At 49.5% G+C, this 22,603-nt stretch overlaps 13 protein-coding genes across 13 annotated transcripts; 6 read left to right on the forward strand and 7 right to left on the reverse strand.

Moving 5' to 3' along the window:
* Positions 1-416: 416 nt before the first annotated feature.
* Positions 417-746, reverse strand: N7500_000510 (uncharacterized protein; the record flags this gene model as incomplete). The annotated part of the gene is made up of 1 exon (XM_056671656.1): positions 417-746. The coding sequence occupies one exon, from the start codon at positions 744-746 to the stop codon at positions 417-419; it is 330 nt and encodes a 109-aa protein (XP_056537229.1).
* A 1,280-nt stretch (positions 747-2,026) lies between these two features.
* Positions 2,027-2,999, forward strand: N7500_000511 (SDR family NAD(P)-dependent oxidoreductase; the record flags this gene model as incomplete). Its single annotated transcript, XM_056671657.1, has 2 exons — positions 2,027-2,099; positions 2,158-2,999. 2 exons carry the CDS (start codon positions 2,027-2,029, stop codon positions 2,997-2,999), a joined length of 915 nt encoding a protein of 304 aa, XP_056537230.1.
* A 208-nt stretch (positions 3,000-3,207) lies between these two features.
* Positions 3,208-4,306, reverse strand: N7500_000512 (isopenicillin N synthase family dioxygenase; the record flags this gene model as incomplete). Its single annotated transcript, XM_056671658.1, has 2 exons — positions 3,208-4,194; positions 4,247-4,306. 2 exons carry the CDS (start codon positions 4,304-4,306, stop codon positions 3,208-3,210), a joined length of 1,047 nt encoding a protein of 348 aa, XP_056537231.1.
* Positions 4,307-4,733: 427 nt separating this feature from the next.
* N7500_000513 (uncharacterized protein) lies at positions 4,734-5,957 on the reverse strand (the record flags this gene model as incomplete). Its single annotated transcript, XM_056671659.1, has 1 exon — positions 4,734-5,957. The coding sequence occupies one exon, from the start codon at positions 5,955-5,957 to the stop codon at positions 4,734-4,736; it is 1,224 nt and encodes a 407-aa protein (XP_056537232.1).
* A 416-nt stretch (positions 5,958-6,373) lies between these two features.
* Positions 6,374-6,694, forward strand: N7500_000514 (Dimeric alpha-beta barrel; the record flags this gene model as incomplete). The annotated part of the gene is made up of 1 exon (XM_056671660.1): positions 6,374-6,694. One exon carries the CDS (start codon positions 6,374-6,376, stop codon positions 6,692-6,694), a length of 321 nt encoding a protein of 106 aa, XP_056537233.1.
* Positions 6,695-7,055: 361 nt separating this feature from the next.
* Positions 7,056-8,259, forward strand: N7500_000515 (amidohydrolase family protein; the record flags this gene model as incomplete). The annotated part of the gene is made up of 2 exons (XM_056671661.1): positions 7,056-8,043; positions 8,099-8,259. The coding sequence occupies 2 exons, from the start codon at positions 7,056-7,058 to the stop codon at positions 8,257-8,259; spliced, it is 1,149 nt and encodes a 382-aa protein (XP_056537234.1).
* A 144-nt stretch (positions 8,260-8,403) lies between these two features.
* On the reverse strand, positions 8,404-10,043 carry N7500_000516 (uncharacterized protein; the record flags this gene model as incomplete). The annotated part of the gene is made up of 3 exons (XM_056671662.1): positions 8,404-9,449; positions 9,504-9,875; positions 9,935-10,043. The coding sequence occupies 3 exons, from the start codon at positions 10,041-10,043 to the stop codon at positions 8,404-8,406; spliced, it is 1,527 nt and encodes a 508-aa protein (XP_056537235.1).
* A 508-nt stretch (positions 10,044-10,551) lies between these two features.
* On the forward strand, positions 10,552-11,850 carry N7500_000517 (putative cell cycle control protein (Cwf23); the record flags this gene model as incomplete). Its single annotated transcript, XM_056671663.1, has 1 exon — positions 10,552-11,850. The coding sequence occupies one exon, from the start codon at positions 10,552-10,554 to the stop codon at positions 11,848-11,850; it is 1,299 nt and encodes a 432-aa protein (XP_056537236.1).
* A 194-nt stretch (positions 11,851-12,044) lies between these two features.
* N7500_000518 (YgfZ/GcvT domain-containing protein) lies at positions 12,045-13,370 on the reverse strand (the record flags this gene model as incomplete). The annotated part of the gene is made up of 1 exon (XM_056671664.1): positions 12,045-13,370. One exon carries the CDS (start codon positions 13,368-13,370, stop codon positions 12,045-12,047), a length of 1,326 nt encoding a protein of 441 aa, XP_056537237.1.
* A 1,336-nt stretch (positions 13,371-14,706) lies between these two features.
* On the reverse strand, positions 14,707-17,340 carry N7500_000519 (decapping enzyme complex catalytic subunit DCP2; the record flags this gene model as incomplete). Its single annotated transcript, XM_056671665.1, has 2 exons — positions 14,707-17,252; positions 17,325-17,340. 2 exons carry the CDS (start codon positions 17,338-17,340, stop codon positions 14,707-14,709), a joined length of 2,562 nt encoding a protein of 853 aa, XP_056537238.1.
* Positions 17,341-18,042: 702 nt separating this feature from the next.
* On the forward strand, positions 18,043-18,981 carry N7500_000520 (DUF4112 domain-containing protein; the record flags this gene model as incomplete). Its single annotated transcript, XM_056671666.1, has 4 exons — positions 18,043-18,117; positions 18,198-18,284; positions 18,308-18,411; positions 18,477-18,981. 4 exons carry the CDS (start codon positions 18,043-18,045, stop codon positions 18,979-18,981), a joined length of 771 nt encoding a protein of 256 aa, XP_056537239.1.
* Positions 18,982-19,106: 125 nt separating this feature from the next.
* N7500_000521 (uncharacterized protein) lies at positions 19,107-20,280 on the reverse strand (the record flags this gene model as incomplete). The annotated part of the gene is made up of 2 exons (XM_056671667.1): positions 19,107-20,130; positions 20,195-20,280. 2 exons carry the CDS (start codon positions 20,278-20,280, stop codon positions 19,107-19,109), a joined length of 1,110 nt encoding a protein of 369 aa, XP_056537240.1.
* A 310-nt stretch (positions 20,281-20,590) lies between these two features.
* Positions 20,591-22,544, forward strand: N7500_000522 (uncharacterized protein; the record flags this gene model as incomplete). The annotated part of the gene is made up of 7 exons (XM_056671668.1): positions 20,591-20,665; positions 20,722-20,916; positions 20,970-21,295; positions 21,361-21,401; positions 21,454-21,528; positions 21,578-22,188; positions 22,248-22,544. 7 exons carry the CDS (start codon positions 20,591-20,593, stop codon positions 22,542-22,544), a joined length of 1,620 nt encoding a protein of 539 aa, XP_056537241.1.
* Between the last annotated feature and the right edge of the window lie 59 nt (positions 22,545-22,603).

Genomic DNA, 22,603 nt, shown 5'->3' on the forward strand with positions numbered 1-22,603 from the left:
GTTGCAAGTTACTACAATTTGCACTTAAAAAACGGGAGGCTTCGGCAGCAGATGACGTCGGTTTAGGCTTCCCCTGTCAACATTCCATGGACCTGAACAGACGAACGTACAATTGGACATGTCTGTGGGGGGGTGGAAATCGAATCCGGCCGGACGCTGCCGGATATTTTGAAGGGAACAGGGGTGTATGCAAAACTTAGTTGAACTAGGAGTATAGTAGATACACGAAGGGATCGAGGTTGTACGCTTCAGAAATGGAATTGCGCTGTCGACGGTATAAGTATGAGATCTTTCTCGTATAGAGTGGTAGTCCCGAGGCTGCAATATCAGAGTATTCAATGCTAACGCAAGCAACCTGAAAACGTAAGATTCATGGATTCATGGATTCATCAAACTAGCTATGTGAGCACCAGCCTTCACTGCGTCCGCCAACCACCCTCACCCGAAAAGTGACCATATGTGTCACAATGGGGCACATTGGCAGTGATCCTCACACCATTAGACCAAATAATCTCCAGTGTAGAGCCCATAATAGTCGCTGTGAAAGGCTCCCGACTCTGTAGGGACTGACGGATACTGTCGAGCTCCTTCCAGGGAATATTGACGACTGCAGGGGCCCGTTGAAATGGCGCCGCCGGTTGACCGCGCGCGTTCTTCTCGAACACCCATGGCTCGCCATTAATCATGAATACGCCGGCCAGAGAATTGTCGTTCTGGCTACTTAGAGATCCGGTCCATTGAGGCATGACTAGATAGTCAGTAAGCAACAAGCAACCCTGTAATCTCTCTCGAAAAAGGTGCTTACTGGGCGTTTAGCGGGCGGGTGGGAGAAGAGGGAAGAGGGACGGGAGTTGTGGAGAAGTATTTGCTTCTTTTGGCTGAGATTTATGTGTCCAGAAGAAGCAAAGGGAAGTTACCGTCCCAGCCGTAGATGCATATTTTACCGCTTTGTTCGTAATGTTTCATTCAATCAGACTGAGGATGATTAAGGTTCCACAGCTCCTCCGACTGTGCTTCTTGACCGCTTGTTTTTTCTTTCATGCAGCTCCTATGCGGCTGGGATATTGGAGCTGGTGGCATCGAAATGTGGTCCTTGTTCAAACGTGCAGGGGACCTTTGAACCGAGCGTAAAAGTTAATCGCATCAAACCAAAACGGTCTCAAGTACTCCGTACAGAGTATCTAGCGTGCAGAAATCTGACCAGTCTCAAGGTCCATCAGATGTGCGAAAGTGGATGTTCGACAGGCTCCCGCAACTAGTTTCCGCATTTTAATGGGTCTGACTCCATATATACGAGTTCTATGGTCAGTGCCACCCTGACCATATAGGCATGATATTATCATGGAGTGCATTGTGCTCAAAGTGATCCTACTATTCAATACATCATATAGATAGAACCACAACGGGTAATCCGTAGATGCTGCAGCAATTATTACTCAGGCTAGCTGCCTAGTGTATATCGGCATGGTCTTCTAGATCGAGTAAGTTGAACAGACCGCTAGTGACCTTTCTCGGTAGAGGCCATCCGTGTCGATCAGGGGAAGTTTATATCGAAGTAACAAAGTCTATGCATTACTACCTCGTTGCCGCGCCAAAAGGCCTATGAGGACCTGCATCGTATGGCTACGGATAGCTGTCCTCGCGTATCGGGCGTTTGGCCAAGAGTTTTGCGTAGTCTGGGCCGGGTAAGCATCTGCGTCACCGCTACTCATGAAGCATCAACATAGTTCTTTGTTGTAAACCTAGACAAGGATATACTCAAAAGTGTAGTGAATACCATATGATCCAATGTCCTCAAATCAAAGATCAAATGTTCGCAGAAACCATGCATCTACGCGGAGTACATGGGTTGAAAATGGAAGGTCGGTGTTGCTCCGCGATATAGATGAATTCTCGGCAGCGTCGCCGATCTGAAGAGGGGGAACCCCTTGAATGGCGATGCCGGGGGGGTTGGTAATTCATTCCTACAGAACACAGAACTCCCAATTATCTTTCTCTTGATCAAAAATCCTCAAATGAAATAAACATGGCCCATCTTCAAGCATCAAATCTATTCTCGGTCAAGGACCGGGTGGTCGTGATCACCGGAGGTGGAAGTGGTAAGAGCCAAACCAAATCCCACAGATAAACACACCACGTAAACTAAACTGAAAACAGGCCTCGGACGTATTATGACCAAAGCCCTAGACGCCAATGAAGTCTCCAAGATCTTCATCCTAGGCCGACGCGAGGACGCGCTCAAAGAAACAGCCTCTCAAACCATAAACGGCACCGTGATCCCAGTCCAGTGCGACATCACCTCAAAAGAATCTCTTGATGCAGCCTACAAGGCCGTCGCAGCCCAGACGACACATGTCGACCTCCTAATCGCCAACAGCGGCGTGATGGGCCCGCTCATGAAGCCCCCACAACCCGCAGCAGACGGGTCCCTCCCGCCTCTCTCGCAAGTCCGCGATGAACTCTTCAACATCCCCATGGAGGAGTTCAATACCGTGATGAACGTGAATGTCACAGGGTCTTATTACACGGTACTAGCTTTCTTGCCGCTACTTGAGGCGGCGAATAAGCGACGTCCTGCGCCGCAGGTGGATGTTCTTGCTGCGCCGACTGCGCAAGTGATCATCACTAGCTCGATTGCCGGGTTTATTCGCAAAGTGCCGTTTAGCTTTGCATACAACGCTTCCAAAGCGGCGACCACGCATCTGGTGAAGATGCTTTCTACTGCATTTGCGTATTACGATATTCGGGTTAATGGCATATCACCTGGTCTTTATTACTCGGATATGGCGAATCATATCTTCCAGGCTTCTGGCATCCAGGGTCGTGCTATTTCTGATGGCTCGTTCCCCAGGGAGATGATTCCTGCTACTCGTGGCGGTAGCGAGGAAGACTTTGCGGGGCTGATTGTTTGGTTGGCTAGTAACTCGGGTGGTTATATCAATGGTAATATCTTGGTTACTGATGGCGGTCGGATTTCGGTTTCGCCTGCTGTCTATTAACGGGTGTGTTGTCCGGTTTACATACAGTTGGGGTATACATAGACCATACACAGATTTGAGCATCAATGAAGATAAGAGATATGTAGATTGCTTGATATCCAGGTATGAATTTGTAATCGCTGATGAGTGAAACGCAAATGAAACGCATAAAACGCACGAAACGAAAATGAGATTCATTGGGCCAATTCCAACGTCCTGGTCTAACCATTCAGTAAGTCGCCGTCAATCGCTGAACCAGGTAGTCGCCTGAAGTAATCGCCGAGTATTTCTTGTCCACTTGAACTTCCTCACCAAAGGTTCCCGGCAGGGCTTCAATAAGTTGGTCATTGTTTGGCTGGCAGAAATACGCAATGCTGTACCGTGCAGGATAATCCGAATCATCGTTCTCAGAGCCCTCGGGCGCAGGCGGCTGAATCACCCGATGGCGGGTACTCTTGATGGTATCATTGGACCATCGAGCAAGCAGATCCCCAGCATTGACAACAATAGTATCAGCAATGGGAGTCGCATCCACAAAGGTTCCCTTGGGACTGCGCACTTGCAGCCCACCGTGTTTATCTTGGAAAAGTAAAGTGATTGAACCGTAATCGCTGTGCTCGCCAGCGCGGACTTGATTCGGGTTGTTTTTGAAGACCTCTTTGCTGACGGGAGGATAGTGAAGCAGACGGAGATTATTATCACCGACATTGACAGACTCGTCGAAGAAGTGCTCTGGCAAATTCATGCCCAATGCAATGGCTTGCATGATATGCTTATGTAGGGTCTTTCCCATTTCAAAGAATGATTGCATGGTTTCTTTGAAGTTCTTTCCTTCATCATCGAGATGATCAGGCCAGCGATTGGGTAGACCCTCGACTCCCTCACGACCAAGTTCCATAGTCTCTTTAATATCTGGTGCGGATGCACGCAGAGTATCAGCTCCATTTGTTTCGTCGACAGTCATTAGCTTCTCCCGCCCGATAGCGACGTAACCACGGTTCGACTGTGGAGTCGTCCAGCCCAGCGAATCTTTCTCGCTCTGGGGGCGAGCGAAGAAACGGGCCGATGACGCAAATACCTCAGACACAACAGATGGCGGAATTCCATGCGCCTTGAGATAGACGAAGCCAGATGTTTTGAAGGCATCGGTTATGGCCAGAGCGACAGCATGTTTATCAGATGGGGTCCCTGTGAAGAAGGGGCCAAAGTCGATCAGCTAGAACAGTTTCTATTAGTCGCAGTTTGAAATCACTAGCGATATCGCATACCGGTATCTTCAAATCGTCCTTATCTACCGCAGAGGCATTGATCTCGGTGTTGGAGGCCATTGCGTACACTTCTGAGAACTGGTGTTACTTTTCGAAGGAGGATCTGAGACAACAAAGGTCTAAAATGAATTTCAAGGGAAGATCTCCAGAAGAGGGGGAAAGTCGGGGAAAAGGATTCTAGGTCAGCTGCACCTGGCCACCTCATACATCGAGAAGATAAGGGCAGATAAGCCAGATAAGCGTTTCCACGACATATTACCTTGCCATTACCGATTGTACCTAGGTAGATTGGACCATGAGGAATTGGCTATCGGGCATTTTGATTGATTGCCATATCTGGACTGGAGCTGAGGATCCACTCCCCTCTCCACCCCTCCACCCTAACCCTGCATTGTGGGCATGTCACTTGATCTTCGGACCATGATCTCAAAGTGGAAAATAGCATCATTCTCACTCCGATCACTCTACAGAACACGCAAAAAGGAAACTACAGACGCTTTGCACATATAGTGATGAATGGTGACAGAACTCCCCCAAGGAACAAGCGGTGTGATTCCACATCTTGCACCACAACAGTCGAACTAGGAAGCCATTTGGCATCTCTGTCCTCCACGAGCTTCAAGACCTCACTATCCTTCCCGCCACGAGTTTCCAGCTGAGTGGATATTCCATTGACCGCGAGAACGGTAGCAGGGGCAACAACTCGATATGGATCCTCCATGGACTTCACAAACGCAATGGAGTTGGGAAATGCGGCAGCCAGGAGGTTCCCATCTGCATCGAGAGACAGATTATCGATCGGATAGTTCGTGTAGATTGTGTCCACTTGAATCAGCTGATCGCCAACTAATCTGTGGACAGTCACAAGTCCAGTCACTGAATGAGCTACATAGTAAAGCCCGTCCCCTTGTGCGATTCCATTGGCAAAGGAAAAGCCCTTGTTGGCAGCGATATGACACTTTCCCGTGTCAGATCGACAATAGGTGAGACTTCCTCCGCCAATCAACATTCCAACCTCCGGAATAGTGGCAACCTTGGCGTTGCGATCGTTGGTAATCACGAATCCCAAGCCATCCTTGTCAACGGCCAAGTTGTTGGGCGAGATGATCGCCTCGCTGACTATAGTCTTGACGTGCTCGATTGTCTCCGAGGCATCGTCCAAATCAAAAATCTCAATGGTCGAGTTAGCACCAACGGCTCGGGCATCAAGGAACTGCCCTGTTGTAGAATCGACTGGAGGTCTGTGATTGATCAACCAGAATCGAAGCCTGCCTTTGACACTGCGCACGTCGAAGCCATGCAGATCCAGATCGCCGGAGTAACCGCCAACTTTAAGTTTGTGAAGGCCATACAGCCCATCCGGGCCCGGTTGGTCAATATTCAACACTGCGATATGATCCGTGTGAGATCTCGCGGAGATGTTGAATTTGCTGCCACCTGGACTCCATCCTTGTCGTGTGCCTATCGAGCTGCATGCTGCATACAGTTTTCGTCCTTGCTCATCCAACCACATATCCTCACATCCCTCTAAGAGAGGATGCTGCAGGCGAGTGCAAGTCCATGGGAATTCATCAATGGATTGGATATCTCGACCGACGCCGATTGTGAGAAAAATGATGTTATGCACATAAGCTTTGTACAGAATTCCAAGGGTAAGCACAATCAAGGCCCATATCCCAGCCCGCAGGCTGAGCATCCGAGTCTGCCTCATTGCGAAGGTGTTAATGTAGGTAGGTAGTTACGGAGGATTAAGTAATTATTGCAGAATTGGTGTTCCGAGTTGATATCCACAAGGCCTCGGGACTAGTATGTAGCGCTGATGTGAGAGCTAGACTCCATTGAAGTCGGACGATGATCCCAAATGAAGATGATATGGGAGAGTCAAGGGTATGTCAATGCGCCTATAATAGGGACATATGATCAAAGGTTGGGAGTCACCCTCGAACAGCCCACTTTTATCTTGTACAACGAACAGCCCACTTTTATCTTGTACAACGATTAATAATCCGATCCGAGGCGGGGACTCAACAGCTTCAACAGTCTCAACACATTGTGTCTTTTTTATCTTCCTCAGCTCACTCTTCCATATACTCTATCTATCTCTATTTCACTGTCCATTCCACCAAAATGACTTTCACTGCTCTTGTTATGTACCCCAACAATGCGGACATCCAATTCGATGAGTCGTACTACATGAAGTCCCACATGCCGCTCGTCGAAAGCACTTGGAAATCCTTCGGCCTGATCAACTGGCATGTCACCAAGTTCCCCAGCGCCTTCGATGGCTCGCGATCCGAGTATTTGATCATGGCCACCCTCGAGTGGGAGAACGAGGATAGTTTCAAATCTGGTCTGCAGGCCCCTGGCGCTGCGACGGTGTTTGGCGATATCCCCAACTTCACCAACGCGAAGCCTATCACTCTGGCTGGTACCGAGCTCCAGAAGTGACGGCCGAAAGGGTATGTGGAGCTTCATGCGTGATTGGATCTTGCTAACAATCATAGCAACGTTACCAATGAATCAATGAAATATATGAGATTCGAATGACAATTTCCGGATATCTTGATAGCTTCAAATTGCAATTCTTTCTACGTAAACAATCCAACTTATCGCGAGATAAAAGACATGGCGGAATCCTTCAGGTCCTCCGGGGCATCCCCGCTCTTATCTGTTCTCCCCTCATTTGGGTATTCCACTATTGCCCAGTCCCTCTACTGTTCCCCTACTATCCCCTTACTATCCCCCTATTTCTGACTATTCCTTTCTTCTATTTTCTCTTCTATCTTGTTTCTTTTTGCATATCCAAACCATGTCTCCTCTCGTAGTCGATGTCCACACCCATGTATATCCCCCATCCTACATGGCGATGCTTCGCGCTCGCAAGACAGTTCCCTACATTCACGATCCAGCAAGCGGAGAACCGCGCCTGATAATTCTATCATCAGACGATGACCCATCAATCCCAATCGACGAACGCGGCCGCCCCGTCGACACATCCTACTCCGACATCAATGTCAAGCTGAGCTTCATGAAACAGCACGGCATTGACAGCAGCGTGATCTCTCTCGCAAATCCATGGCTAGACTTTCTCGAGCCCGCCGAAGCCCAGCAATGGGCTGAACGCATCAACAACGATCTAGAGGAAGTCTGTGCCCAGAACAATAAGTCGTCGGACCCAGACAACACCCTCCCTCTGAAGGGGCGATCGACTTTGTTCGCTTTTGCAACTTTGCCGCTGAGCGCACCCAGTGCCGATATTATCGTGAATGAAATCAAGAGATTGAAGACTCTGCCTCATATCCGGGGTGTGATTATGGGGACTTCCGGACTGGGAAATGGTCTCGACGATGAAAAGCTCGGTCCTGTTTGGGCGGCTCTGGAGGAAACTCAGTTCCTTCTCTTCTTGCATCCTCATTACGGTCTCCCTGATGAGGCGTTTGGTGGTCCGGAGGTGACAAAGCGCTACGGTCATGTCCTCCCCTTGGCACTCGGGTTCCCGCTTGAGACGACTATTGCAGTTACCCGCATGCTGCTGTCCCGTGTCTTTGATAAGTTCCCGCGGCTGCAGATCCTGTTGGCACATTCGGGCGGTACTTTGCCGTTTTTGGCGGGGCGCATCGAGAGCTGTATTATGCATGAACGGAAGTTTGTGGAGCATGGTGGGGATGTTCCTGGCCCGCAGAGGAGTATTTGGGAGATTTTGAAGACAAATATCTTCCTCGATGCTGTCGTTTACGGAACTGCGGGGCTCAAGGCTGCCGTTGCTGCTGGGGAGGGTACTGATCGTCTTATGTTTGGTAAGTTTTCTAGTATTGCTGGAATCATCGGGACTGCGTCTAATATATTTCTTAGGTACCGATCACCCGTTCTTCCCGCCTCTTGATGAGGGTGAGAAGGAATGGATCAGTGTGACGACTAACTATAAGGCTATCGATGCCACTTTTGCGGGGGAGCAAGAGGCTGTGGCTGCTGTGTTGGGTGGCAATGCTGCTCGTGTTTTGAAACTCGAATAAGCAAATATATTTTCTAGCATAAATATCATTATACTAAAATACAGATACGATCATCTCAATAAAAACTGGGGTATAAGGGAATAATGGAGAACAAAGGTGAGATGGATGTAGTATCAGGGCAACAGATTCCATGATCGGGAGGCTTCAGGTTGAAGCAAACACAGTCCTCAGCACATCCCAACCAACAAGCCGCCACAGCTCCTGTGTAAGCCAATCCGAAAACCAGTCCTGGTCAATCTGCCCACCATCAAGCACCGGAGGAGGCGGAGTATGCGGACGCCGCAGACCATCTCGAAATATATGGTCATCGGGTCCGAACACAGCCCGAAGGAGAGATTTTTGCAGACGATCTTTAGCGTTTGCGGCAAATTCGCGAGCAGCCGATGTCTCGAGGTCCGATTGGAGGGATTCAGCATTAAGCATTCTTTCCAGAAGCCGGACAAGATACTTGGCTTCGAGTTGTGCCTCGTTTGACGTAAGACCCTCGTCAGTCATTGCTTCCAATCCGTCTGGGAATGTCATTCCAGGGCAAATTCCCATTGGCAGTCGCAGGTCATGGAAAACATGGAGAGCTAGCATTTTTCCCATGCGATCCAGAACAAGGAAGAGAAACCCTTCCATTACTTGTTGGTCTTCGGTACGAGTCAGGTTGAGGGAGAGCGCCATCGTGCAGAGCAGATCTGCAAGGCGACAGGCTGTCTCGTTCTTGATGGGCGAGCTCTTCTCTTTTGTAAGTTTGTTTCTTTCATCGGGTTGCGTCATAGCCTTTGGGCCTCCGCCTGATTTAATATTTTTGGTGGTTGACTTTTGCTTGGACATTGCAGTGCAATGCAGAGTAAGTGCTGTCATGGTTGATTCGAACAGACCTACTAGATAGTAGATGACCTGAGCTTGGTGCTGCGTGGCATTCTCAACCCCGGCCATTTTGTGCAATGCTTTGTGTGTGAGATGGAAAGCAACTGTCACGCCATTTACGACAGCTTCTGTATCCGGCATATTGGCTTTCTCGGTTTGGGAAGGTTTCTGCTCCGTCGTTCTGCATTTGTTCAGGATAGTCTGGATCAGTCTCTGCTCTGCGGATTTGCAGAGGGTAACTGCATCTATAGCCAGAGAATTGGCCTCCGAACTGCTGTTCGTCCTTCTTTGCAAGGCTTTTTGGACGATATGTAGCTGTCTATTGAGGCATAAGTCTGCATTGACATTAGATATCATCGTAACTGGTCTATGAAAGGGCAATCAAGTACCATCCTCTTCTCCGGAACTATCATCGTCGTCTTCTATCAGTGGAATGCTTTTCTGCATATTCCTAGGTAGTTTTGTTCGTTTCCTAGCCGTCTTCGAATTGTTCGCATCCTTGCCAACAGCAGGCGCCTTGCGTTTGTTTGCAGGCATGATCTCATTGTCATTTGTAGTGACTTTGACACGTAATTTGGCGAGAAGGCCTTCAATACGCTGGTTGAGCTCATGGACTTGATCTTGTAGCTTACTCTGTCCTGCTTCAGACCTTTCGTACGCTTGTTGCCAGAAGGAGACGCTGTCGAAGAACTTGTCTGTCGCACCAACTTGGCCCAAATCTTTGGTGTTTTTAATGAACTGTCGAATCTGCAAAATGTATTCTGGAATGCAAAGTCAATTTTTATTCTCTGAGTCTGTAGAAACTTCCTGTTCGTCTAACCTTTAACGCCTTGGCCTGGTGGTTTTCCCTTGACGACAGCCAATGCTAGAGCCAGTTGAAGCTTGGTTGGAGGCGTAACACCAGAACTAGATGGCTTAGTAGTAGTCATCTTGCCAATGGACTCGAATGGGCCATAGCTTGGGACAAAAGGGCAGTCATCTACTGACAGAAAGCAGAACCAACATACACACGTGCCCAGGCACAGATTATATATCTACCGCAACCTTAGCCACAACAGCAATTATATACATTATTGTCTTTGAAACAAAGGCTAGACAAAGTATCAAACATTGGATGATCTATTTGACCAATTTGTTATAATAAATGAAAATTTTCTAATGATTTCGCAATTGAGATCTCATAGTATACCAGTTGGCGGCCTGAGGCGCAACACATCCACCGCCCAAGCTCCGACCTTGAACCTACAATTTTCCATCTCAACAACACTTCAGTTCCAAAGGCTCTAATTTAGGGTTATCTACCTTTCGGAGCAATCACTGTGTTCTATATCAGCCTAGGCCCTAATCCGGCAACGACACAGTCGAGAACCGCAATCCAAAACCCTCACTTCATCTCCGCAAATCTCCCAAGCGTTACCAGTCGCATAAACCACCAAGATGCCAAACGACGATCTCAAGGCGCACGCCGCCTCAAATCAAGATTTCTACGCTCTGCTAGACATCCAACCAGCAGCCACCGAAACAGAGATCCGCCGCGCATACCGACGCACAGCTCTAAAGTACCACCCAGACAAGATCAAAAACCCCACCGCGGCAGACATCGACAAATTCCATGTCCTTCAGATTGCCTACGATGTCCTCTCAGACGAGTCAGTGCGACAGCTATACGACAATGCGCGCGAAGCGCGGATGCGCAAACAACGCGAGCGGGACATGATGGGAGCGGCGAAACGGAAGATGCGCGAAGACCTAGAAGCGCGGGAGCGGGCAGGCGCCGCTGAAATGGGTGGCTTCGGCGTCAAGCAGGGTGTTAAGAGATCATGGGCGACGGGTGGGGATGAGGACGCGGAAGAGAAGCTCCAGCGGGAGATTGACCGGATTGCAGAGGACGGGCGGCGGAGGCGACGCGAGGCTGAGGAGAAGGCTAAAAAGGAGATTGATGATGAGAATAGGAGAATCCAGCAGCAGGAAGAAGAGGCTCGCAAGGCGGCGGACCGGAGTAGCCAGCGCGTGGACCGTTCGAAGGAAGGTGGCGAGCAGGTGCCTGAGCTCGAGCGTGCGGTGAAAGTGCGCTGGGTGCGGGAGGGTCGTGGGCTGGAACTCGATATTGAAAAGCTGGCGGGTTTGTTCAAGCCATTTGGGAAAATTGAGAATACCATTGCGCTGAAGGACAAACGCCAACGGATCGGGGAGAACAAGGAAAAGAAGACTGTTGCCACGGGCGTGGTGGTTTTCACATCTATTGTGAGCGCCCACACTGCCGTTCTCGATAGTGAGAAGAAGATTCGTCAACATGCTGGTCAAGATGACGAATGGGGTCTTATCGAGTCTGTCTTCTGGGCTACCGGTACCCAACCTGACCTAGGCCCCGATACATCATCCAAGCCTGTCCAGGCCGAGCCCGCACCTGCACCCGGAGGACCCTCTGTCGACACTTCCAGTAGGCCTGCTAAACCATCATTCAACTTCCAGGGCTTGAAAACAGCCCCCAAATCCGATAAAGCGCCGTCGTTTGGCTCATTTGCTTCTGCGTCTGCTGCCCCGAGTGCAGCCTCATTCAATCAATCCACTAAGTCTCCAGCCGCACCTAGTCTACAGGAAGTGATGATGATGCGGCTGAAGAATGCACAGCGTGAGAAGGAGCGCAAAGCTCTCGAAGAAGAGCTGATGCGAGAAGATGAGGCAGCAGATGCAGCAGAGGCAGCGGCAGCGGCAGCGGCAACGAAAAACACCTAGCTCTCGCGCTTCATTTCTGCATTTTTGAAAACGCCCAGCCTAATTCTACAAACTGTATTTAGATTCATGAGATACCCCAGAAAACGTTGTATTTGCAATGTTGAGTTGAATAGAGATACAAGAGCTATTTACATCATATCATTTTGTGTTGTGTTATATTATACATGAGTGAAGTGATTAGACACCTGGGTATCTTAGTCCCGGCGCGCTTCGGCCTCGGATTCCTCTTCCTCTAATTGCTCAACAAATTCCCGTGCCCGCTCACCCTCTACTTCAGGGTTACGAGGAGCGGGTTTCTCCTCTTTGCCACCGGAGATGAAATCTCTCAGCCAAGGCGGAACGAAGGCACGTACACCGACCTCACTAGGCTGTTCAACTTCCGGAGCCCATGTGAGCTTGAAGTGGTGTTCATGAGGACGAGCAGGAGCCTCACCCATGAGCGCAACATCGGTCATAACTTCAAGACGGCATAGCGCAAGTCCAATATTGCCAATACCATTAAGGAACGTTCCCGCACTGCGGTTTCGGCGAGTAGCCGCACCAGCCTTGACAATATCCGCTTCACCAGAAGGCAAAGTCAATTGGAAAGATGGATCATATGTGAGGGTATCCGGGGCACTTTGCCCATCCTGACTCAGATCATAAAGCTGAACTGGCAAAAGACGCTTCCGCGTAACACCACGGTGGTGGGTACGGATCGTCAATTCCTGTCCGACGTAACAGCCCTTACGGAAATCGATACCACGAGCCATATCCATATTACACTGCAAAGGCAAAGCCGATCCACTAATAACCTCGGCCTGGCCCTCCGCAACGCCGTGCAAAAAGCGACGGACGGTGTACGAGTCCAGCTGGACCTCGGGCCCAGCGACCTGCGCCTCATCGGGGAAATATGTGCGCAGACCGTCCGAACCAGGCGTGATAATGCGGGATCCGAAGCCCGGGGCACGGGTATCAATGCACCCCGCAATTTCGGAGGTTGGTGAGAAGGGTGACGACGATTCCGACTCCAGACTATATGTAGCCCACCGTTGGGGCTCGGCGTGATTTTTCCAGGAGGACCAGACTGTGCGCTCGCCTTCATCCAGAGCTCGGAGCTTGAGCTTCGAGCGCAACTTGTGTTTCTTGAGGTGCTTCAGCAGAACGGGGACCTGATCCTTGTCTACCTCCACTAGCCAGCCTGACTCGGCACCCTGGGCCTCTGCGCCGGGGAGCGGGTAAATGAAGGCATCGTTCAGAACTCGGCCTTGCGAATTGAGGAATGCGGTGTATGCGCCTGTGCGTCGAATGCTTCGGCTCGGGTCGTTGGCTACTAGCATGTTCTGGGTCATCAGGCCCTGGAGGAAGGTTGTGCTGTCGGAGCCGGTAACGGAGATCAGTCCGCGGTTTGTGAGTCGGCTGTACCCTGCTGTCGGCGGGAGGGGGGCATTTTGGCTTTTTTCAGTGCGCTGTGCTGTTGTAGAAAATTTCCTACTGCGAGCGAGGCAGCGGCTACAGACCGAGGGGCGTGGGCGCATCATGGTTGGGTTGATGTGCAGAACCAATGTGAGTTGATCTATTTCTTTACAAATCGGGCGATGACGTTGGGCGGTGGGTTATGGCAGAATGAAAACTTGTAGACTACAGTACATCGATCCAAAACGCAGAGAACAAATTGCAATGGACAAAGACTCAAAATATCTCATTAATACGTTTCAACAGAGACCTTAGGATACTCGGGATTGAGGAGGCCGGGTCCAGCTTGGGATCACAGGTCACATAAACCTTGCTACAAAGGTATCTCGCTACACCACACCCGATAGAACGAACAGTCGGACGAAATATATATCTCCAATTTCAAGCACACCACTGATAACACATCATTTTGTCCATAATCAATATCAACAACCATTCAACCGGCCAGAAAATTCTACTACGTTACAAATGTAATCAACACTCACCTCATGCGTATGTTGTAGCAAGTAATTGTCTAGGTAACTATAGATCGGGTAACAATGCTCTTCGAACCACCAGTGATCACTGACGGAGAGATTTTCATAGATTGAATAAATAGATAGTCCCAGGTATAGAAGACTTTGTGCGAGGGTGTAGAACCCCAAATTCGCGATATAATCGTTCAGTTCGCGCGTCTGAATGTGGGATTATCACAGGACTTTGTACCAGAGGATGTGTAGTAGACAAAGTACTCATGAACAATTATCACTCATTCCTTGATCTCTTCAACAAATGGGTTCCATAACTCAGTTGGTTAGAGTGTGGTGCTAATAACGCCAAAGTCGAGGGTTCGACCCCCTCTGGAACCATGTTTCTTTTTGTATTTTTTTTTCTTTCTTTTTATATCTTTTTCCACCCCTAACAAAACCGAAGTTCAGTGTGGCACAGTGTGAACATTCTAGTCACGAGTGCCACGGAACAATTTCTGATGCTAGTTGATATGCAATGCTATGGTAAAAGTGTTTTGGTGTAATAAGTCGGATTTGATTAGCCGGTACATTTGTATAAGAGCTGAGCCGCACGTTGTTTGTCCGAGTGATCCCACACAATTCTAGGTATACTGTTGTATGTAGCCTTTCAACTCTACAATTATGATTCGGATTTTTTTCTTTTTTGCAACTTCGTTGAGTAAGGGCTGGATTGATCCTAGCCCGATGTCGCCAGTCGCGGTGTTATGGAGGTCAATACACTGGGCAGAGATTGTTTGTACAATACCAAATGCCACTGAAAGACCTCCACCGTGACACACTTGAGAGGTAAGAATAACCGGTTTCAATATTAAACTATTGCTATTTATGTCACTTCTGCCTAGCCAGAAGGTACTGCAGAGCCACCTGGATATGAACTCAGTGGACCACAGAGCTACTTATTGCCCTTAGCCACTCCTTCTAAGAACCCAAGCAAGAATGCTTTATTGCTAGGAGAGGAGACCTGTTGAGCATTGGCGTGGGCACCACCATCAGATGGTGTACCGTGACGAGAGATATCCCCGCTGCTCGGACGATGGCGGGACGAGATTGGGCTGACAAATCCTGAGAATGTTGTCGGCTGCTGGTTGCCGGCTCGGACGTCGAACGGGGTTGCAAAAACGGGCGGCGGAGAGACAGGTGTCTTGCTAAAGAGAGACAAAAGCGAAGCTTTCTGCTCAGCAGTTTGGCTTGGCCGACGGTCAAAGTTGCCCTGTGAAGCCAGGCCCGGGGTGTTGGCGTCAACACCTGGCAAACTCAATTTGCGTTCAACAGCATCTGTTTGAGGAGCCGCGGCCATCAATGCTTCATATCCGGATTTTTCGGATCGACGTAGGATCTGCGGTTGGAAGTTCTTGACAGGCTCAGACGCTTCGGGTGCCTTCGCAGGCAAAACCTGGATTGCTTGTGCAACGGGCCTCGACGAGGATACCTCCCGTTTGGCAGAATGAGGACGCGGTAGAATGGTGATAGGCGAAGATAGCTGTTGGGGTTGAGGCTGAGACTGCTCTCGTCTATTCATATGGTTCTTTCGGTGCGTTCCACTGTTTGACCTATGTGGTTTGGCAAATGACTCAAACTGTGGTGTGTTCAATGGTCCTGACACGGTAGCCGACGTCTGGCCTGGCCCCGGAAGCCCCTTCGCTCCACCAGGCTGGTGTGTGGGTTGGTTGTGGCGATCGCGAGGACGCTGAAGAATCTGCTTTTCCGAAGACATCCCAGAGGGCATCACAGGCTTGCCTAATAATTCTGCTGGCTCAGAAACACGGGCAGATTGAGGACCTTTGAGCAAACCCAACAGACTATCCTGGTGTTGAGACGTTGTGGGCACATGGGAAGAGCCCTGAATGGGAGCCGCCAACCTTGGTGGACCCGGACCCTTGGGAGTCTTAACCTTGAAGGCCTCCAGGAGTGAAAGGGAATGGCTTGTGAGCTTTGGTGGTGGCAACTTGCTCGCCGGCGGGACAACTGGACCCCGGTTTTGAGATAATTGAGCGGATTCAGAGAACTCAGGATCTCCCGTCCGTTGAAATGGCGCGGGCATATTGCTTGGCGGCAGAAGATCATGAGCCATAGCAGGCTGATTATGATGCTGATATTGAGCCAAACTTGAGGTTTGAGGGAATTGAGGTATCGCGTGCGGTTTAGGATACCAATTAGGCGTAGTAGTCGGGAATGCAGTGCCCGGAAGAACCTGTGGGCCATTCTGAGAGTGCTGGATATGAGGTTGAGATGGGACAGTATGGAATGGTGTCGAGTTCTGCCGCATGAAAGGAGACGGACCCATATTCTGTTGCTGCTGAGGAAAGCCGGGGAAGAAATTAGGACCCAATTGAGGCCGTTGTTCCGCAGATTCGACGTTGGACTGAGATACGTTAGGTGGCACCATGGGATTTTCGAGAGAACCCTGAGGGGATGCCTCTTGACGCCCACGTTGCAACAGGGCAAGAAGCCCGCTCGCCTTAGACGGGTCAGCTGCAGAAGTACGAGCTGGCTCGAGGCCTGTTGTATGAACTTGACCCGGTGCGGCGCCGATCTTCAAAAGGCGTTTGAGGTGGTCTGAAGCATCTTGCACGGAGGTCACCTCAGGGAGATCACTTGGAATCGCCATTTCAGCGAGAGGCATCCCTGGGGTGCCATTGGCATGGCCATTTTCATCCATAGAAAGATATCCCTCAGCCTGTGAAGCCTGGGCTATGCCAGGCTGGGCTTTCGCATCAAGCTTCTTTTGTTGCGCTATCCACTTTTTCAGTGGGCTGAGGAACGGAGCAACCATGTAGAATTTGTTCGCATTTGCAACTGCAAGTCCTTCATCATGCTGTTTGTTCTTCTTTAACGTTGGAAGCTCTGACAGCTTGTACCACTCAATCTTGCTGATTTCCTTTCGGGTGCGCGGCTCGAAGTAAGCATCACGGGGCAATCCTCGGAAGACATAAAGTCGCATATGTTGCTCTCGCATCGTGATCTCGATGTATTTGACATCATCTTCGTTCTTAACCAAGTTCGCGTCCCGAATATCGAACCCAGTCTCTTCGTAGACCTCACGAATAGCACAATCAAGATCCTTCTCGCCCTTGTTGATTTTACCACGCGGAAAACTCCAGTTGGCACCTTTCTTCCAACCTTTAACCAAAACGACCTCGTCCATGTCTTGGTTCAACATGATCGCACCACGGACCGGCACGCGTGTCTTGTAATCGAGGAACTCCTGAAAGGCAGCCAAATGGTGATAATGAGACCATGACGACATAAGTGGGCAATGCTGGAAAATGCGCATGGCAAATGTCTTCAAGTTCATTGACGGCAGCGCAGGGTCAAGCGGACGAATGAAGTCTTCGTAGAACCATTGCGCCTCTTCGACTTGGAAACATATCCGTTCGACCGACTCAAGCTCCTCACGCGGAAGGTTGATAATGAAACGGACACACAAATCATCCAGCCCTGTAGCAACGGCCCACCAGCCTCGGTTAGCAGCCTGTCGTCATACCGATCGATCAACAACCAGGCACTCACAATCTTCTAACCGCATATTTGTTTCGATCATATCGGAAGATAGGCTCTGGCATTTCAAAATGTTGGTGACTGAGAAATATCTGCTCACTCAATTCGACAGCGCAAACGGTCGAAATAAGCAAGCAATATGGTGGAGGGAACAGCTTCCAGGGAAGGTAGACCAACCCAGGGCTGTGTGGATATAGTGGATAGAATGAGGCAAATACTAGGTTCAAAGGGATGTGCAGGGTGTGGAGGTGATCAAGGTTCCAATCAGGTCGGAGAAAAGAGGTGACTGAGGTGTTGGGAAGCAGAGCAATCATCGGAGCTGCCCAAGGTGGTGATCGGGTGACTAAGGGAATATGTGGCGGTGACGATCCAAAATAAGGCGCCACATGTAAAAGTGGCTGTGCCACGGGTTCCAGGATTCTCGGGATGATGACGTCTTGTCGCGCAAAGCCGTTGATCTCCCTAGATCCCCTATAATATTTGGGGGTTATCCACCTGGTTTCAAAGTCAAGCATCTTCTTCAACTACCATTACGCGCCCTTTGTTCTCATCATACACAAGTGAAACGAGCTCCTACCCAAACCCTGTCTACCCAACCAGGAAGGGTTTAGGGCCTATACATAGTCTATTTCTGTTGTCCTTGCTCGACATTCATCTATTTCTTCAGCGCTTCTCCCGGGGAGATTTTTATTTTCCCAAAACAGCTCTAGTACACTACTGTGATCCAAAGATGTCGAAAGTTTTGGTGTCTTTGATTAGCAAGAAGGTGCTAGGTGAAACCGCCAAGAATCATTTTGGTACTGAGGTGAGTTTCCCCCAAAGACTGATCTTTATTTTGTCTTGCGAAGAGGGATCAGGCTGATCCCAATCTTTCTACCTGCTTAGGACCCCTACTTTGAAGAAGTTCCTGCTTCACGCCTCGGTCGTACATTTGGAAAAAAGACCAAAAAACGCCGCAAGGCCATCCCCCGGGTCTCTCTGAAAATGACAGCAAGGTCCTGACCAAGGTCAAACGCAGAGCCTACCAGCTAGACTATGCTCTTTTTAGCTTGTGTGGGATCCGCTTCGGTTGGGGAAGTGTGATTGGACTTATTCCATTGTAAGTTTCACCAGGATCCATTGCACTGTTACCTGGAGGATACAATGCTAACAAATGAACCACAGCATCGGCGACGCTGGCGATGCTGCGCTCGCAATGATGGTAGTGAAATCCTGCGAAGGGATTGATGGTGGACTTCCTCATGCGTTGCGCATGAAGATGTTGCTCAATGTGATAATGGATTTCTTCATTGGCCTCGTCCCTTTCATTGGTGATCTTGCCGATGCAGTCTACAAAGCAAATACTAGAAATGCGGTCCTTCTCGAAAGTCATTTGCGCCAAAAGGGTGCCAAGGCGGCCTCACGGCAGACCACCAGACGACAGGATCGGATAGTCGAAGTCGACAACAGTCTTCCCGATGCATTTGACAGACAAGAAGATGGAGTTGTTGGCGACCGTCCACCGGCATATGATGATACGCGACCATCGGGTCATGGGGGCAGGAACAATGATGCTCCCCAGCCTCCAACCAGGCCCCAGCCGGCCAGACAGTCCCGGAAGTCATTCAGCAGATGGTTTGGTGGAGCAAGTCATCCAGAGGAGGATTTGGAGCGAGGTGGAACGAGGTAACCCATGGTGCATAGAGATATTGAGATCATAATTTCAGATACCCCATGATTGGCGATTATTTCAGGTCGTGCAGGATATTCGTGTTTAGTTCATTTAATTTTGTCATGAATCAAGAATATTTCTCTTTAGCAAAGCTCCTCGGGTCGTGACCGCATACATCCGTAGCAGAATTGAGAGCTATGGTTATCCTCTGCCTGGTTTGCGACAGTAACTCCGGAGTTACCCTTCACATTTCCCAGTAGACTAGCACAAAGAGCGCAAGTTGGTGCACTACCAGAAGTAGAGGGATTGAGCTTGTTCGCGGTTCTGGCCACATTCGCCATGACACCAGGATACTTTGCGCCTTGGTTCTGAACATATCGTAGCATTAACTCGTCAATAGAAAGGTTCTTGGTAAGAACATTTTCGGAGGGCGGTTGATCGGGTATGACAATATCAGAAAGCTCGGCACAGACACTCTCATATTGAAGCAATTCAGCCTTGAACAGATCACGGAGCGGATACTCGAACCTCACGCCCCAAGGAGACATGCCGTCGGATACCTGCCAGGTGAGGGAAGCACCACGCCCTTTTGCGACACCCGCAAGTGCTTTCGCAGCAAGACGGCTGTCCGAGTCACCCCACATCACAGATTCACATCCAGACTTCTTCGCAAATTCAACGACCAGTCTGGTCAGCAAAACACTGTCGACGTCGGTCCTGGATGTGGGGGTGGCAATGGATGCACGGAAGGCAGCTAACCGCTCTTCATTCGACTGAGTGCTGTCGTCGATGAATTTTGAACCTGCATATTCCTGCAAAATCTCCTTCACCTCCGGGACATAGTCGAAGATGCTATGAAAAGGTATCCGAGTAATATCGTGCATCGGTAAGTTCTTCTGAAGAGCTTCGTAGTTTTTGTCAAAGGGAACGCCTGTAGCCGCAATACTTGAGGGTTCGATTACCAAGATCTTGAAGTCGTATCCCAGAGGGCGACCATTACTCAGGCGATTCTGTCGATCAGAGTTCAATATGTGCATCAAAACCGACGAGGAAACACCGAGAGACACAGGGAGAAGCAACTGGTGTTTGGGACCATCTAGGCCAAAAGCTCTGTAGACGCTCAAACGCGACTGGACCTTATGTGCTATAAAACGCCTAAAGCATGAGCTAGAAAAAAAACCGTCAGAGACTATGCGCTGGAGGGGTTGTAGATTGCCGACTTGTCGCGTACCTGCAAAGCTGTCTCTTGCGGACAGTGAGCTCGAATTCAGCATCCTTGCATTCCATGCATATTTTGTTCAGTTCCTTTGCTGGCATGGTGACTGTCAAGTAGTGACTATACTCTTAAATCTGACCTCTGGACTGGGCATCAGGAAAAAAGTAGACTGAAGTTCGGAACTAAAAAAATAGTGGCGGTGTCCGCTTAGATAATAGCCACGCGCGGCTTCCCCGGTTTGGGGGGCCATTGGGTTAAGAAGAACACCTTATCCTTATAATTATCTAACACAAGATACTTTACCAAATTCGGCTCTCTTTCTTCTTTCGGATCCGTTCTTTGATGCTGCGTGGTCTTAAAGATCTGTTCCCGAATCCCGGAGCCTAGTCTCGCTTCAACTCTACGGTCGCCATGAAGGGCTGGCTCCAGACCTTGGGCTTGACAGCCCTATTGGCAACCTATGCGCTTGCCAATGAAACTGAACTGGTATGTTCCTAAACTCCATTCAATCGTTATTTTCAGAAGCTAACAAGGTTCCGCAGAAATCTGACGATGCGCACCGACAACGATGCTCAGGGATGTACAGTCGCAAAGCTTGGGGAGGAGATGTTGACCCCTTCATTCTGGTGAAATTCACCAAGTCGGAAACCAAGGATAGTGATCCTTTGGCTAGTTTGGTGATCTTTGAATGGTCTGATGAGGGATTGATTGGCCAGTACCGGTCCGGTGATTCAGAGGTATGTTTGTCAACTCCGTATGAACGATCGACGTGGTTAATTATTGGGTTTAGGTTAAGGAAACAATCTGCGATGCCTCCAACGTTGAGGCAAAGATTTGCACTAAAGAACAGCTCGGCTCTTTCGTTCTCACTAGCAATGCTACCGACGTCTCCTCAAGCCCTATCATCTCGAAAGCAATCCACCTGAACAATCCCGATGCCGTGCAATACCCCGTCAGGAAGACCGGATTTTACTGCGTGAGCACCTATGCATACTCCGGCGAAGACTACAAAGCAGTGGTCACCTTCCGAAACTCATACGGCGAGCTTCCCGCTGCACAAATTGCAAAGCTTCCATTTTATGGGGCTCTGACGATCGTGTACGCTGTTATTGGAGTGTATGTGACTTGCAGAATCAATGGACTCGATTTGTTTTGGAGTAAATACTTACGCATGATTTTAGCTTCTGGGGCTTCCTTTACGTGCAGAACCGTTATGACATTTGTACGTCGAGTTCCCTTCTCCTACCCGAGAGCTACATGCTAACAGTGGATAGTGCCCGTCCAAAACTATATTACTGCAATTATAGTGTTCTTGATCGTCGAGCAGCTGATGACCTGGGGGTTCTATGGTGAGAGACAGCAATTGATTCCTTGCTTGACTTCATCTGACTTTTCTAGAATACCAAAACCGCCATGGTCTAAATGGCGGCGCAAAGGCACTCATGGTCATTGTAGCAGTACTCAATGCGGGTAGAAATGCGTTCTCTTTCTTCCTCCTCCTAATTGTCTGCATGGGCTACGGCGTGGTCAAGCATTCATTAGGCCGAACCATGATCTTTGTTCGTATCCTGGCCATTGGTCACTTTGTGTTCGCGGTCGTCTACTCGGTTGCCAGTCTTTCGATCACCCCTGATAGCGCCGGTCCTCTGGTGCTTCTGATTGTTTTGCCCCTCGCCGGAACATTGACAGCTTTCTACGTGTGGACCTTGAACTCCCTGAACGCCACGATGAAGGATCTTATTGACAGGAAGCAAAAGACCAAGGCGATGATGTACAAGAAGTTGTGGTGGTGCATTCTTGGCAGCATCATTGTAATCTTCGGTTTCTTCTTTATCAACTCATTCGCTTTCGCTGGACGCAGTGATGCCAGCTTTGTGCCTGAGCACTGGAAGGCCAGATGGTTTGTTCTTGATGGCTGGCTCAATCTGGTGTACCTGTTCGATATCGGATTCGTGGCTTATCTGTGGCGACCAACTGTCAACAACCGCCGCTTCGCCATGAGTGATGAGGTATGGAGCTCTTCCCTAAATAAACGAAACCAAAATCAAGTTACTAATGATCCCTGCAGCTTGCTCAAGACGACGATGGATTCGAGATTCGATCATTTGGTAGTGGGCTGGATGAGGAAGATGCCTATGATGCTCCTCCGGATTATCCTGGCAGCTCAGCCGCTGAGGGCCGTCGTGATCTCTCCCCAGTTCCTCCCAAGCCCTTCTCCTCCTCTGCACCCCACAACCGTGAGTCAGTTGAGGAAGAGACAATATTCGCAGTTGGTGAAGAGGATGGTGAGAGGTGGTCCGATGATGAAGAGTCGCCTCGCAATTCAAGCGAGAGACAGAGACTCACTGGCAAAGACAAGGAATAGACTGAACATTGACTCGTCCCTCTTTTAATACTAATGCTGTTCCTGGTTAGCGTAAAAGC

Source organism: Penicillium coprophilum (assembly GCF_028826855.1).
Source record: "Penicillium coprophilum strain IBT 35676 chromosome Unknown utg000001l_segment0_segment0, whole genome shotgun sequence".
NCBI classification, from domain to species: domain Eukaryota; kingdom Fungi; phylum Ascomycota; class Eurotiomycetes; order Eurotiales; family Aspergillaceae; genus Penicillium; species Penicillium coprophilum.